At 33.6% G+C, this 16,191-nt stretch overlaps 1 protein-coding gene across 1 annotated transcript; it reads left to right on the top strand.

Annotated features, from left to right (window-relative positions):
• The first annotated feature begins 2,505 nt into the window (after window positions 1-2,505).
• Window positions 2,506-15,784, top strand: LOC129222695 (beta-1,4-glucuronyltransferase 1-like). The gene is made up of 3 exons (XM_054857227.1): window positions 2,506-2,606; window positions 9,979-11,004; window positions 13,769-15,784. The coding sequence occupies exons 1-3, from the start codon at window positions 2,526-2,528 to the stop codon at window positions 13,961-13,963; spliced, it is 1,302 nt and encodes a 433-aa protein (XP_054713202.1). The 5' UTR covers window positions 2,506-2,525; the 3' UTR covers window positions 13,964-15,784.
• Window positions 15,785-16,191: the final 407 nt, after the last annotated feature.

Raw genomic sequence — 16,191 nt, 5'->3', positions numbered from 1 at the left:
GAAAACAACAAAAAATGGCCTGCAAATTGTTTTTTTTATTATTATTTGAAATAATTTTCTTGAGAAATGAAAAATTTTGTTCTTAAAACTTAATCTTATCCTCACTGCCTCGGGACGCAAATGTGATAAAAACTTTTCAATGGAATTGTATTATCATGAAGATTTATTATTTTTTAATTGTCTTCATGCAACAAATTAAAAAAAAAGTTATTTCTTATTTTTGGGCATAGCCGCCATATTTGGTCATTCCCAAGATGGAAGTACACAAGACTTTTTCAAGTGCCTAAGTTCCCGAAAACGGCATTGGATGTTAATTGCAATGCAAACTATTGAAAACAACACAAATTGTGCCCTTTTTTTCCGGATAATTTGTAATTATTTTCTGGAAAAATGCAAAATTTAATCTTCATAACATTTTTTTTGTTTTAATTGATTTAGACTCTTATATGCTAAATACTGACTATTTTGCTTTTTATTGTAGTTTTTTAAGGATTATTAATTATTTATTACTACTTTTATACTACAAATCCAAAAATCTACTTATTATTTTAAATTTTTCACTTTGTCGCCATATTTGATCGTTTGCACAATGGAAGTAGACTTAAACTTCCAGAAACAGAATTGGGCGTTTATATCAATGTGTAATATTGAAAATAACATTAAATGTGCAAAAAGTTATGAATTTTTGAAAATTAACTATTACTTTCTGGAAAAGAAAGTTTGAAATTTTAATGTAAGCGTCCTTTAATATGTGAAAAAAAAAAAAAAAATTATTGGCATTAGCCCTAATGATTGGCGGATGTTGATTTTTGTTACTATGCATTACATGGTATGCCGATTGATGCAACAAGTTAATCATATTTATACTGAAATTTAGCATTGCATTTTGGCTCAATATGTTTCGTGTAACCTACTTATAAGAAAATAAAAAGTATGGTAAACCAAAAGCGGGATGCTAAAAGGTTGCTGCAGGACTACAGCAAAACGCTATAATATTACGCGTGACATCAAAGAAACGCTAAAATAAGTTGCTCTGTTTTCATAGTAAACAAATTAAAACAATTTTGAACAAAATGTTTAAAAAAAAAAACTTAAAATTTTGACAGAGAAAACAAACGAAAAAAAAACAAGTTTTTTTTTTATCTAAGGGGAGAAGTTTCAGTTCTGCATCGCTACTTTAAACAATTTTAATTATTTTGAAAATATTACTATTTAAACTTAAATTTTGAATGAAGCGAGTGACCTGGAATTTTCTAAAAAACAACCTGTAAAACCTGGAAAAGTCAGGGAACTTTTTTTTTAACCAAAAGTGTATGAACCCTGTTCACAAATGACTTTTATGGAGCCCCCTCCATTTTGTTTACCCCCTCATTTCAAAAAACCTTGTGCCCTCTTCAGGCTCGGGCCCAGGCCCGCAGGTATCCCTTCTCTCTCCCCCCCCCCCCACCCCGCCTTGTGCATGCTCCCTGTATATACAGTCGAATCCCGACTTACGCGAGGAATGCCTTCCAAGACCCTTCGCGTAAGCCGAAATTTCACGTTGTAGCAAAGCGTATGTTTACGACTTTTTGACAAACATAAACAATTATTTTAGACACTTGTAAACACCCTTCACACTGCTTTAGAACATTTCTTAAGTATATGTCAATGTTTTCCCCATAAATAACTGATATTATACTGCATTTAATAAAAACCTACATTATTCAATATAAACTACTGTTATGATGCACAAAATCAATGATCAATGGGAGAGTGAGACAAAGTGCAATGCTGTATGTACAGTGCACAATAATAATACCAAAATGCAACACTATACAGTAGATAAAGCAGTAATAATTGCTTTAACTGAAAAACAAAAGATGATGATGGTTGGTGCTGTGAAGCTCATTCTATTCCCGATCGATATCGATGTTCTCTACATATCAAGGATTCACTTTTTCTTTAATTTTACAAAGCTTTCTCTTCCGTAGCTTAAGCTGAAATAGCACACTTAGATACTACTATGTTAAATTAACTTTCACATTTAGAGTGGAAAATACAAGGTGGTTATTTGTATACACTAACAAAGCGATGATTCGACTAGTATGATGTGGGAGCCTTCCCACTCCAATGATTTATCTATTCACGAAAGCAATATTTAGTAGCTAGTATCAAAGACGATATTGAACCTCAGCGATTCCTTAACGAAAAATTTCGTAATGCATGCGAGGAATTCACGTTAGCTCGAAAAATCATTACTTGTGAAAAACTCGCATTATATAACTGTTTTGCGTAAGTTGAATCGCGTTGTAGTGGGAGTCGACTGTATATATAATTATATAATACACTATTTTTGAAAGGAGGTTGAGTGTAATTGTCACTTTTGCCTTTTGTATGACTAGCCTGTTCTTGTCACTGAAGCTGATGAACTATTCTTTTCCTGTGATTTTAATCAAGATCCTTTGTAATCTTCTTCTTCTTTTTTTCCTAGCTGAAGCAAGAAGTTTGATACCTGCCTTTGATGCAATGATGTTAAATATAAAGAGATGTATTATGCAACTATGATGATGCAAGCTTTGTGGAAGAAGGCTGTTATATTCTTGGTTATTATTATTGCCATACTACAGGTACAAATTCATATTAGTTCTTACTGTTGATTCCACTGCTCTCATTTTCTTGTAATGACTTGCTGTAACCTTGTGACATTGCCTATGCTAAGAATTTATTTGATGTCCTATGAGTTAATAAAAATCTTTTTTCTAAGAAAAAATTCTTCTGACTAAAATGCACACTTCTTTTCATCTAAGATCCAAACATATTCCGTGTAGTAATAAAATTCAGTATTACAATAATGGCTTCTATTTCACAAAGCCGCTTATCCCTTAACTACAAGAAAAAACTAGTATGTTATGACCATCACAAAACTTTTTTCTATATCTTTCCTATAATTCTGATCCCTCCCCATGCTTGACGAGGAAGCAGTATTCCCAACGAAAACAAAATTACACATGCAAAAACTTGCCGACAATCCCAATGTCTGAACTATCACAAAAACAAAGCAAAGAGCGAAAATTAAAAGTTTTTTAAAAAGCCTTGCTTGAATTAATTACAAATATTTTATTTTTTAACAAACTTAACATGGCAACAGTTAAAAATTTTAAATCATTGAGATAATATTTCTGATCATTTCCATACAATTCAAATCACGAGAAATACGCAGACGACAGTCTATTACGATTTATCTTTCTTATTGTTGCATTAATAAAACTATTTTTATTCGCAAAAAAAAAAAAAAAAAAAAAATCAGCACCTCTTGCAGCAATTGGCCCCAAAATTATTCCAAATTTCATCCAGAACAAAGCATTACTTCTTGAGATATCGCACTCACAATGAGAAAAAAAGAACGTTCGATTGCGCCACCCCCCTTTTCAGCTGTTGATGCCAAAATAGAATCAGCTCTTATCCCCTCTAAGTGCCAACTGTCCATAATTTTTTTTTATTCCGTTTATTATTTCTTGAGATACAGCAGTCACAATTGATGACAAAAAACGTTCTATACTGCCGTGCTAAGCACAGATGTGGTATCTGCACATTTTATCAAAATTGAGTTATTGTCACCGGGTGGTCGTTAGTAATTTAATTTACCTAAATCTCAAGTTTTTTGGCGATTTGTGAACGCGAAATATTAAAAAAAGCTTTAGGAAAAAAGTCGTAACTGCACAGTTTGCGGAGTTTGCTAAGGCAATTTGAACGTAAGTGACAAATACTAAGCCTTTAAAGTGGTATCTGCGCAGTTACCACTTTTTTCCTTAGTATTTTTTGTAGATACGACTTTTAAACCTTAGTAAAGCAGCATATTTAATAATGTAGCAGTTTATTATAACAGAGAAATAAAAATTAGTTTACCGTTGAATAGTTGATACAGGTTAATAATAAAAATTAATACAACTTTGCATAATTGTTAAAGTAAATAATCAGCTTTTTCTATTCAAATGTTTATTTAAAATGTAAATTCTTAAAATGAAATGCATGTAAAATATTCATATCTAATTCTTTCATCCAAAAAACGCATTTGATTCTACGGCCGGTAATATTTTTATTTAATTATCGTCTGCTGTCAAAATTATCTTCATGCTCGGTAAAAATGAATCTAGAAAATAAAACATTATAAACAACACATTCTTCGAATATAAAAAACAGAAAATTCTTATGGATTACAGTGTTAACTGTCCGGAGTTTTGGAAATGGTATCTTTCAGAAGGTAGATTCTGTTAGATTTGTATTAAGAAAATAAAGCGAAACAGCTAACTCCAAAGAAAGCAGATGTTTTCAGTATTATTTAATGATACCTTGAGCACGTTTTACTAAGCTATTTTTGTCGTATCTTTGCAGATACCCCTAAAAATGCGTAGTAGTTGTCACTTACGGTGAAAATAGCTTAGTATATGAAAAGGTTTTGAAAAGAAAATTAGTCGTAACTACATTTATTAATTTTAAATTAAGATTTTTACAAAAATACTCTCTTACGGTTTTTAGATAAGTTATTTACGGAACAACTATCACAAGTTGAGCATTTAATTAAGTCATAAATCAAAGAAATGAGTTGTAAAACTTTAATCGTCGATTTCTCATTTTGAGCTCTACTGCAGATACCACATCTGTGCTTAGCACGGCAGTATAGCTCAACCCCCGTTTGAGTTATTGACACCAAAATTGAATCAACACCTGTTCCTGTTAGGGGTAACATATGGACCAAATTTTGTTTGATTCCGCCTGTTACTTTTTGGGTAATGGCAGGCATGCATAACTCAAGAAACTCCCATTGCTCCACCCCCTTGGAGGAATTTGTGCCGAAAACCAATGGGCACAGTTTCAAATAGAGGCACATACATGTACCAAATTTCGTTCAATTTCATGCAGTAGTTTTTGCTGTAGAGCGGCCACAAAAACTGGTCACACACATACGTGACACACACACAGACGGACATTTTTCCAAAACTGGTCGAAATGGACTCGGCACACCTCAAAAGTTTCAAATCCATTGAAATTCGAAAATTTGCACGAATCCAATACTTTCTTCTATATATTAGATACAGAAGAAAGTAAAAATGAAATAAAATAATTTATAGTTCAAATAAAACAAAAATTTTTCTTAGAAAAAGAAAAGAATTTAATAATACGCAATGCAGTTAGAGCAAACAGAACTATACTCTCCCATTATAAAAATTCCCATTTCAGAAAAGGTAACTCCCTACCCACAAAGTCTGTGCTTGGTTGTAATATAGACATTCAATATTGTAAAACAACCATAAGTGCAGTCTGAAAAGTTGTTTTCGTCTTAGTGGTCTCCAAATGTGGAACAACAGCAGTAGCAGTTATTAAATTGAGTCTAACCTAATGTGCTTGAACTTTTTACCAAATTTCGTCTTTAAGTGTATAAAGAGTAAAGAAATGATTTCCTTACTCTATGGTGCTATAGAAATTCCCGACATGGCATACAAAGACATTATCAACTCTTTTTTTTTATAAATGATTGAAAGGGCTGATTTTCTTGTTATTTTTTTGGCAAGGGGATGCTAGAGCTGGGCAGGGCTGAACCAAGGGGGGTTCAAGGGCGAGCGGGGCAATCACCCCGGGCGCACGAAATGAGGGGGTGCCGCATGGCGCCCCTCATTTCATGTAACCTAGTATTTTCCTGCCTATAATCTGTGGATTATCTATTACAAAAGTGCAAAGTTAATGAGGTGCGGATGCGAATTATACACTTCCGCGGATTATCCGTGATTTTTTTTTGACACCAACTCATTGAACCTCAATATTTGCAGTAGGATTCACCAATAAATACCGTAGGCTGTCTGAATGTTGTTTATTTTACATACCTTGAATGTTCTTTCGCTGCCTGTATGTTGCTTATTTTGCATTATTTGAATGTTTCTCTTACGCGATTCAGGCCATATAAAAAAAACAACAACAATACAGTGAAAGGAAACCTTCATTTGCACAAGATTAAACTGTTTGCTCCTTTATCTTAATTCTTTGTTTTTCTAGTAATTAGCGTTCTACAGTGGCGCACACAGGAAGTTTTCAAGGGGAGGGTCTAAGGTTGAAAGCCTCATTCTCATAGATTACCCTAATATGCCGTCAAACATAGTGACTTGATTGTATCGATTCCCGAGAATGAAAAACAGAAAAAAATAAACTATTGAATAGAGGTGAAAACAGTCTGAAAAAAAACGAAAAATTTCGCACAAAAACAGAAAAAAAACACCGTTTTTTTTCCAGAAGAGGTTTATTTCCGATCCGGAGAAATTGAAAAATTGAATTTCTTCAACTTTTCAGGAAGTTTTAATTGAAATGTTCAGCAAAAGGTGATAAAATTAGAAATTTCTGAAACTTAAATTCTGATGTTATTTCCTTCTCCTCCCCCCCTTGTATGTTTAAATACAGTCTACTTTTGATAAAGCAAGTTGCTGTATAATAATATAATTTGCATGTAGATCAGAAAACATTTAATACTTTTTACCAAAAAATGAAATTTTTTTCATAAAAATTTCTCAGTAATATTAATTAGGGGAACTGTTAGAGGTGAGAGTATATATACTATATTAGAGTGTCCTCCCCCCCCCCCCAAAATAGAAATGAAAGTCGGTTTATCAATTTGCACACCCCCTCTTATATTTTCCCTGTCAAAACAATTGCAAAAACAGTTTCATATAATTTAACACTAGAACCGCGTCAGCTTCGGTATACTGAAAACCGCGTGCTTGGTCAAATTAACCCCAATCGATGAAAACCCATGTTGTTATGCTTAAAGTATGCTGTAATTGTTTGGCAATGACATTTATTTATTTTAACCATTAAATTGTTATAAAAAGTGATAAAAAATAAGATACTACAATATCGAATATTGTATACAGTTACTGAAAGATACAGACAGCTGAAATAGAAACATTTAGTTTCTTACCAGTCAAGATTTTTACGTTTCAAGGAAATATTTTCTTCATCTGGGGGCACATACAGTCGACGCTCATTATAACGACCACACATTATAAAGACCGTCCCATTATAACGACCAGTGGTAGAAGTCCCAACTTTGTTCCTATAAACTCTATGTTAATTTGCTTTCGTTATAACGACTGTTCTGTATCGTCTAATCCAATACAGCGACCGAATCAGCGGTTTCTTGTGTTCTTTCCAATAAAACAAATTTGTAGCTTAAAATGACATTGATTTACGGACATCTGCCTGAAGTTTTCAATGTCAAATCCAACTTTAAGAGGGGGTGTGGGGGATTACCATTCACCACAGGTAGCACAGAAAAAATAATGGGAGGAAAAATTGAGAAAATTCCAGATTCCTAAGAAAATGGAGTTGACAGATGTAATGGTAGTTTGGTGTTTGAATATAGTATTTTTAAAGATTTGGGGTTCTCGAGGGACTTTTAAATGTTTCTTTGGAAAGCGAAGAGAAACACAATTTATCACCTATATCTGAAACAAAAGATAATGTTTTGCAAAAATCACGTCTGCTAAAAAGGCAGACCTCTGTTTCTGGTTTTATCTTCAGAAATTGTTGTGATAGTAGTAGTAGTAGCAGATCTGAAAGTGTGTAACATTTTCCTTCCTATATTTTCTACTTTAAAACTTGTTTAATATTCTATCATAATATTTTGCACACTACTTTTCTAAAAATTCCTATGATAAAAAACATTTGGGCATTTACTTGGGCATGCATGATGACGGTGTACATTTTTTAAATTTATACCTCTTATAACGACCACTCGTTATAAAGACCTTTTTCTCTGGGACGGAGATGGTCGTTATATCGAGCGTTGACTGTATTCATTATCGCTGAAAACAACTTTTTCATCATTATCGTTTTCGGATTCATTTTCTGATAATTGTTGCATGTATTCGAGGGCCTCGCCATTTGTAACAAAAGTTCCAAATTTTATTTCATCTGGATTTGAATTTGACAACTTTTTTTGTTTATGTACATTGTACATATTGTCTTTTCCTCCCAGAAGTAGTTTTTCTACTAGTACATTGTACAGAAAAATTAGATACGGTATCTTCATCCGAGGAAATATTTTCCTCAACTGGGGGCACATATTCATCATCGCTGAGAACAATTTCTTCGTCATTATCCTTTTCAGATTCATTTTCCGATAATTGTTGCATATATTCGAGGGCCTCGCTAACTGTTAATTTACGCCTATTTCTTCCAGCCATTTTCACATCAGATCAATTTTATTTCCGTGTAAACAAGGCACCAAAAAATCGAACAGACTGGTACAATCGAACTATCCAAGGCAATGAATGCGAACAACCAGTTGTGAAGTCATAAAGAACCGGATGTGCGCCAGTTCACCACTTTCCTTTCTAGGCCGAAACAAAAAACATCAGAAAGAAAACATTCCTTGAATACACTAAACAGACGCATTTTTCCCACAAGGAACAATAACGTTAGGGGAGGGGGGGGGGCATCTGCAACACTTGTTACTACTACTGTAGATGCCCCCCCCACCTGCACTTTTGTTATCAGTAACAATACTGACCTTGAAGTATTGTTCTGCCTTCATCTGGGAAATGGAGAGAGAACTGAAAAATCTTTTCCTATTCTAGGAAACATTGAACTGCAACTTTAGTGCTTGTGATTATAATGCGGTCAAAATGACTCATTCCGCGGTTTTAGGTATAAGTATTAAAAACAAAAAAGTGGTAAGTATTTAATGTATCATAATTTCACAGATTATTATTGGTATAAAAATAGGAAAAGTCACAAATTTTTTTCAATTTCGTTCGTAACTTTTTGAGAAAATCAGAAACAAAATTGCTTTTGGGTCAAAATGACCCCATCCGCGGTTCTAGTGTTAAACAAAAGCAACCCTAGTGTGGCTCAAAAATACATGTAAAAAAAAAGTTTCTCCTAGATAACAGGACACCCCTCAATATTTTTGGACTTGTGGATTCGATCGGATTGTAATATACTGGAAAAATTTTTGCTTCTTATTTCAACTGAAAGAATGCTCAATACACTCCCCCAAACTTCATAAGTGTGCGGAAAGAGGGGTTAAAAAAATGTATTGAACTGTAAAAACAATGCTACATATTATAATAAATATACAATAGTAATATGCATATACATTGCAATAATATAATTATTTACAAAAAAAAAGCTGGGGAAATTAAATGTTTCTAAATTTGTGACATTTTCTATGCTACGGCTGATGTTAAATTAAGGGGTCATTGAGCACCGTCTTAAAATTTGAGTAAGAAGCTAAAACTTTTACAGCTTAATACTATTAGTAAGCTTAAAAAAATGGGGGTGTCCTGGACTCTAGCTGATTTTTTTTTTTTTTTGAACCACCCTAGTGTCCAGGTGAAAGCTGCCAGTAGGTCTCTTTCCCCCTAAAAATACTCTTAAAAAAAAAGTAAAAAAATTGTTCCAAAATTTTTTTACTTTAAAACTAAGTCCCTAAAGTTCTTTTTTATGTGCTTAAAATGGGATGGCTTTTTTTATTCAAATTTTTGTGGAATATTTTTATTTTATGTGGAATATTTTTATTTTATTTAATACTGCAGCACAGGTCATAGATAAGCAAAGAGTAATATGAATTGCACACGGTGCATCTTCTTAATAGCAGACTTAACTAGTTCTGTTATCCTAAGCAACCTAAAGCCCTTCCCTAAAAAATAAACATGAAGAAACAGTTTCCAAATGAATAAAAGTATAGAAATGTGGGGTATTTGCAGAAAATTTCCGGGAAAACTATTGTGACAGTGAAACTCACTTTAACAGACACTCCCAACTAGCGGGCACCTCTAAGTAGCAGAGACTTTTGTGTGTCCCAGTCCCTCAATATTGATTGTTCCATATCATTCATTCTGAATAGCAGACATTCCAAATAACAGACAGTAACTTTTTTGTATATGCAGGGATAATTTTGTAAAATTATGTTATTTTTTCTGTCATTATAACTTGCAAATTATGTTTTAGGTGATACACATGACTCTTTTAAGCCGCTTGGAAGCTCGGAAAAATCAGCGACACCAACGAGAAGTCACTGCTCGAGGATGGGAATCAAAGCATCAAGATTATCGAGAAACCGAAATTGAAAGAGACAGATCCAGTATGATGCAAGCCATCCGCCAAAGCAGTGTGCTAGATTCTTCTGGAGAGTTCCACATCATAAACTACCTTATAACTTCAGAACTAATTAAAAGTCATAGTCATGTTAAACCAGATCTGACATTAGCTACCCAAACTACTATCAATGGATTACATAATTTAAATTTACTAGCCTCTTCATGGCAAGGATCTATTTCTATTGCTGTATTTAGTTTAACTGAAGATGTTCCTTTGGCTGTTGAAACTATTCTTCATCTCAGAAGGTGTTACCAAGCTATACATTATAACACAAGTTTCCATCTAGTTTATCCATTAAATGGACCTACTAATAATGCATTGCCATCATCATTTCCTAATGTCAATTCTTGTGATTTTTTAGTCAATAATTTGCAGAAGCTTAGCTTTGGCAAAAATTATGCATTAGGTGTTGCATATCCTAACAATTTACTGAGAAATGTTGCCAGGCGTAGTGTTCTTACTGAATTCGTATTTATGATCGATATTGACATGGTGCCAAGTGAAAACATACACAAGGATTTCCTACAGTTTGCTAGAGAAAAGAAGCTGTTTTCAGATTCAAATAAAGATGATAAAACTGTTTATGTAGTACCTGCTTTTGAAGTCAAAGAAGATGCAACAGTGCCAAGGCATAAAGCAGCTCTACTTCAACAGGTTGAAGCTATGGTGGCCAGACCATTTTACTTTGAGCTTTGTTGGAAGTGCCAAAAGCACACCGATTATGAAGCGTGGCAAAGGGAGCTTCCGTCGAAAAGACTCGACGTTCTCTTTGAAGTACTATGGAGAGATCCATGGGAACCTTTCTATATTGGAAGGAATAATGTACCTCTTTATGATGAAAGGTTTCGCCAATATGGATTTAATCGGATTAGTCAAGTAAGTATTTTATTCAATAGTAGATATTGTTTGTATGTTTCTCTTGATTTTTAGCAATTTTATACATGTATTAATTCATTCAAAGTTATAATAAAATATTTAAGAAAAATATTTGGCTGGGAGGGTGTTAGTAATCTGAAGTTTTTCCGGCATTTCCGAAAATTTTGGGTTGCCATTTCTGAAAATTTTAGTCTGCCAACATTCTACAACTGACATCATATTAAAAAAAAAAAAAAAAAACTTTCAAAAAAATTTTTTTTTCAATGATTTTTGAATACATGTTTGAAGAGTTTTTACGTGGTGGTGGGGAAAGGGAGGGGGTGGAAGTCAAGCTTCCGAAAATTTCACTGTCTTCAGAAAATTTTACTTCAGTCCACTTGCACCCATGTATTTGGCCCACATGTAAAAAATGAACCTATTAAGATGTCTAAGTTACTATTGGTCATTCCCTCCATCTTTTATGAATTGAATTTATTCTGAACAACTTAACTTTATTTGAAGTTATTGCAGATATTATATATTGTCTGAACTAGGTGCAATTTTATGATTTCATTAATTGACAGCTTCGATTTTGTTTTGTTTACTCTTGTCTAAATGGCATTAAAAGCATTTTAAATGATTGAAGCTGATTGAGCACTTACATATTGGCAACAATTCTTTTCACTAATACCAGGGGTCGATCCAGGTTTTATTTTTTGGGTCCCCATTTTGTGAAAAGGCAAAATATTTTTGTGAAATTTCGTTATTTTTGTGAAAAAGCAAAATATTTTTGTGAATTTTCTTTATTTTTGTAAAAAAGACCTTCTCGTGATTTTTTCTTGGAAAAGATTATATTAAAGCATTTTTAGCTGTCGTATCGTTATAGAAAAGCCCTAGACAGGTTTCAGGGGTGATTGCAAGTTCTTGAAGAATACCTGAAAGCTGTCAAGAGAAAATGCGCTGGGGGAGGGGGAAGTAAGACCCTTAACATTTTATTCGTAATTTGACACATACATTACATTTATTGCTTTTTACAAATATACATATGCAAGGCACACTTTCTTAAGGTGAAAGTCTCACAACAGATTTCCTGTTTGCCCCTCTCAAATACTTTAAGAGCAATGAAAATTGCACATGCTGCTGAACGTAATGATAACTCCTAATAAATACAATATGAACAGACTCAAAGATATCACATATTTCTTAACACAGAAGTGAAATACTCATTAAAGATTCCATGTATGTGTTTGAAAAACTTAAAAGTAATTAAAACCCAAAATAATACTGCACCAGCATTCAGCGGTTAATTTTTTGAGTTTTGACGTTCTTACAGAGTAGGTATTTCGTTTAAAACTTTGCAATGTTAATAAATATATAAGAAATTTTATTTGTTTGCCTCTTAACAAGGTACAGTAAACATCAAAAATGCGAAAAATTCGTTTACCATGTCTGATGTAAGGAAATCAAGATCTTCAAAACAAATAAAAATATAAAAACAGCATGTAAAATAATTTTATTTTAAGTAAAGTTATTTTAGAATTGGATTTTGAAACTCAACACAAATTAATACTAAATATATATTGCGTAATCAAAGTAAAATTTAGGATTTTCCTGAAAACAAGCTACCAATCACAAGTGTCCCTCTCCCGTCCCCCCCCCCCCCCCCCTCTGACGCTCTCAAGCAAAAACACCTCACGCAGCAACCAAAAAGATAAGATGGGGGAAGGTGGAAGAGGCTCTCGCGTAGATGTGTACACATTTGCGGTTAAAAAATATTGTGAAAAGGCTGCCTTTTTATAAATTTTTGTGAAGGGGTTGCTTTTACGACGCGGAATTTTGTGAATGGGGCCGCTTTTGCGATGGGGAATTTTGTGAATGGGGCCGCTTCTGCGACGCGGAATTTTGTGAATGGGGCCGCTTTTGCCATGCGGAATTTTGTGAAGGGGCCGCAAAGCGGCCCCAATTTGGCGCTGGATCGACCCCTGAATACTATTATGAAAAAACTTCTGAGGTGAGTTATGTACAATCCATTCAGTACGGATGCTCCAAGAAAGGAGTTTTGTCACAGGACAGGGCCTTCCAATCCTTTCTATACAGTCTAGAGTATTTTTTTCCCCTAAACTTAACATGTTAATAAATTTCGTAAAAGTGTGCATTTCATAATAATTCATAAAACATGGCCTTTACGTATAAAAGAAATTATTTACAAAATGAGGCGGAATATATTTTTAATCATAATAGAATATTCACCACTCATCTATTGTAACTGTAGCAAAAATTATAAGTAGTCAGCTAAAATTAGTTTTAAAAATATGGCAGTATAGAACAGATAACTCAGATTTTACTACGTATTATAATGAGAAAGAAACAATACAACAGCTCATTGCACAAATGTATGAACTTATAGTCATTTACATATATTTATCTCTATAAAAATAAATTTGAGTAATGGCTCTAGGATGACTTACTCCCAGAAATTCACATCTTTTGCATTGCAGAGCATTCCTTTAAACCCCAAGGCACCTACCTACCTACATGAAATTGTATTGCCATTTTTGCATTTAGTGTTTTTTTTTTTAACTGTACATAAAACTTCTTTTTATTTTCTACTCAAAAAAAAAAAAAAAAGACATGTTCAGGATCCAATATTTTGAATACATAGAAAAGTAAAACATAATTTTTGAAATACATGTTTTTGGAATTCTCTACAGAATACTATGCTGTATTATATTTTATTTGTTCAAATTAATTTTTTACCTTTCAATGTAAATTAAAAATCTTTCAGGTTTGTGAATTGCACGTTGCTGGCTATAAATTTTCTGTTTTGAACAATGCTTTTGTTGTTCATCGTGGCCTAAAGACAGCCAATTCCTTTCATAAAGATAAGGAAGTTGATCAGGAAAGGAATCGTGTATTGTTTCGTCAATTTAAAGCAGAACTAAAGGAGAAATATCCGGATTCGTCAAGAAAATGTTATTAAATGCTACTTAATGTATTTACTGTATTTAAATCTGTCATACATTATGTTTTCGTGTCTATCATACAGTACAAAATGTTATATTGTGCGACAATAGAATGAGATTTATACATAACATATTATTTTATTCATTTAAAATTTCATTTTGCAGCTTTTCTTCCACAAAATATTTTGGATTTTATAGCTATTATATTACCCATACAAATAAAGGGTGTTTAATATACATGGTACGATTCAAAAGTAATGAGCCTCATGTTATACTGACGCACGCACACGGTGCAATTTGCCCCGCTTGACAGCGACACGGGTGGAGGTTGTTGACTTTACAGCGCAACGTAGGTCAGTTGCCTCCCAGCTTTTGGAGCGGCACTATCGGCCTTAACAGTAACCCCTATACAGTGATGCGTGACATGTGCAATATGGAAAGTTCATCAGAGCAATGCAAAGTGATCAAATTTTGCTTTCGGTTTCCTTCCCTAATGTTCTCAATGCTTTAACAGGCGTTAGGGACTGAGTGTCTGTCCTATTCGTAAGTAGAAAAGTCACGTGAGGCCTTTGGTAAAGCCGGGAAGTGGTGACTGACGAACCCCAGTCTATACGCCCGTCCTTGGCCCGTACGGACGTAAATGTTCAATGAGTGTGTGAATTTTTGAACACAGACTGGTGTTTGAGTCTACTACGTAGCAAAAGCCCTGGACTTATTGGAAACAATGGTGCAGCACATTGTTACAGGGAAGTTGCACATGCAGAAAGTCTGCGGGAAATTTGTGCCGAGAGTTCTGACTGGAGAAGGTCGGAGTCAGTGTTCCCGTGGTGCCCTAGCCCTCCTAAAGTCCGCGCTTGTGGCCTCCAGACTTCTTGTTTCCACTATTAAAATCAGCACTGAAAAGGAAATGTTTCGACTCTATCGAGGGCATCCAAGCACATGTCAAGGCAGCCCTTGCAGATATCTATTGAAAAGCCGCCTACAGAAGTACATTGTTGCAGGAGGTGCTTATTTTTAAGACTATTTGGCAGTTATACCGATCAGCTCAATAAATCTGTCTTTTTGAATAAAGGGGGGTAAAAAAGATTCATTTTCTTATTTATTTCTCAAGGGCAATACAATGGAGGAATTTATCTACAGATATGTGATTTAAATTAAACTATCTATTGCATCAGTGATTGTAATTTAAACTTAATTTTAGCATCCTATTGAATTGTTGTATTTAAAAAGCAAGAAAATAATCGGGTTACACAAAAAAATTATTTTGTAAAACTGAGAATCATAGCTGGGATAGTGAATTAGTTTTTAAGCATAGTGTGAACTTTGTTTTCAACGAATGTGTTTGCATAGAAATTTTCAATTTTTCCATTTAAATGAGCTGAATTTTGCATTTTAAAATGGTCAAATACAAGGAATCTTCAAACAAGGAATGTGTTGTGTACCTACAAAATATTGAGGTCCTGTTTTGGAAAGACAGTCAAAGAGCCGCATAAAAACAAGTAGTTTTGTTCCCATTAAACTGATTTCTGCTACAATCTGTTCTTCCCTGTACAGGAAAAAGCAGGAAATAGGGATTATTAGAGGTGCATATGAGCCAGCTTTTAGTCAATAGAAATACACCTTAAATTTAAATTAATGGAAATGGCTCTTAGCTTGCTCTGCATTTACTGTTTAGATCGATTACAAGTTTTGAAAATTTCAGTCGAGCCAAATTACTTTGTACTGAATATTAACTAGTCTATGTTATATGAGATTATTTTTCATTGATATTATTATATTTGTTTACTATACTCAGATCCCCTAACTTCTCCCCTTCCTTGTTCCCTCCTAAAATAACCTGCTACATGAAAAACATCATTTTATACTGGGCAATAGAATTTAATTTGCATCATTAGCTTCTTTCAAGAAAAAAAAAATGCACGGAAAATACTTCAGAGATGCCAGCGGATGAATAGGTGACTTGAGCAACATAGCATGTTACTTTGTAGGCCTATTTTTTTTTATAAATATATAAAAAAATATATATATTTTTAAAACAGAAGTTTTCTAATATGATGTACTCTAAAAATGTTTTAGTTCCATTACCTTTATATAATAATGTTGCTTTATGGAATCATTATAAAATTGACAAAATTTTGTTGCTCTCATTCTAGTACAGCTCTTATGTACATTCTTTCTCCAGCCACCTATTCAGGTGTGGATTGCACATAATGAATGTAGAAAATATCCAAAATTTTCAGTTTTG

This window comes from Uloborus diversus, chromosome 5 (assembly GCF_026930045.1).
Source record: "Uloborus diversus isolate 005 chromosome 5, Udiv.v.3.1, whole genome shotgun sequence".
Classification (NCBI taxonomy): domain Eukaryota; kingdom Metazoa; phylum Arthropoda; class Arachnida; order Araneae; family Uloboridae; genus Uloborus; species Uloborus diversus.
Note: the sequence above shows the minus strand (reverse complement) of the source record. Positions and strands in the feature narration are given on the sequence as shown.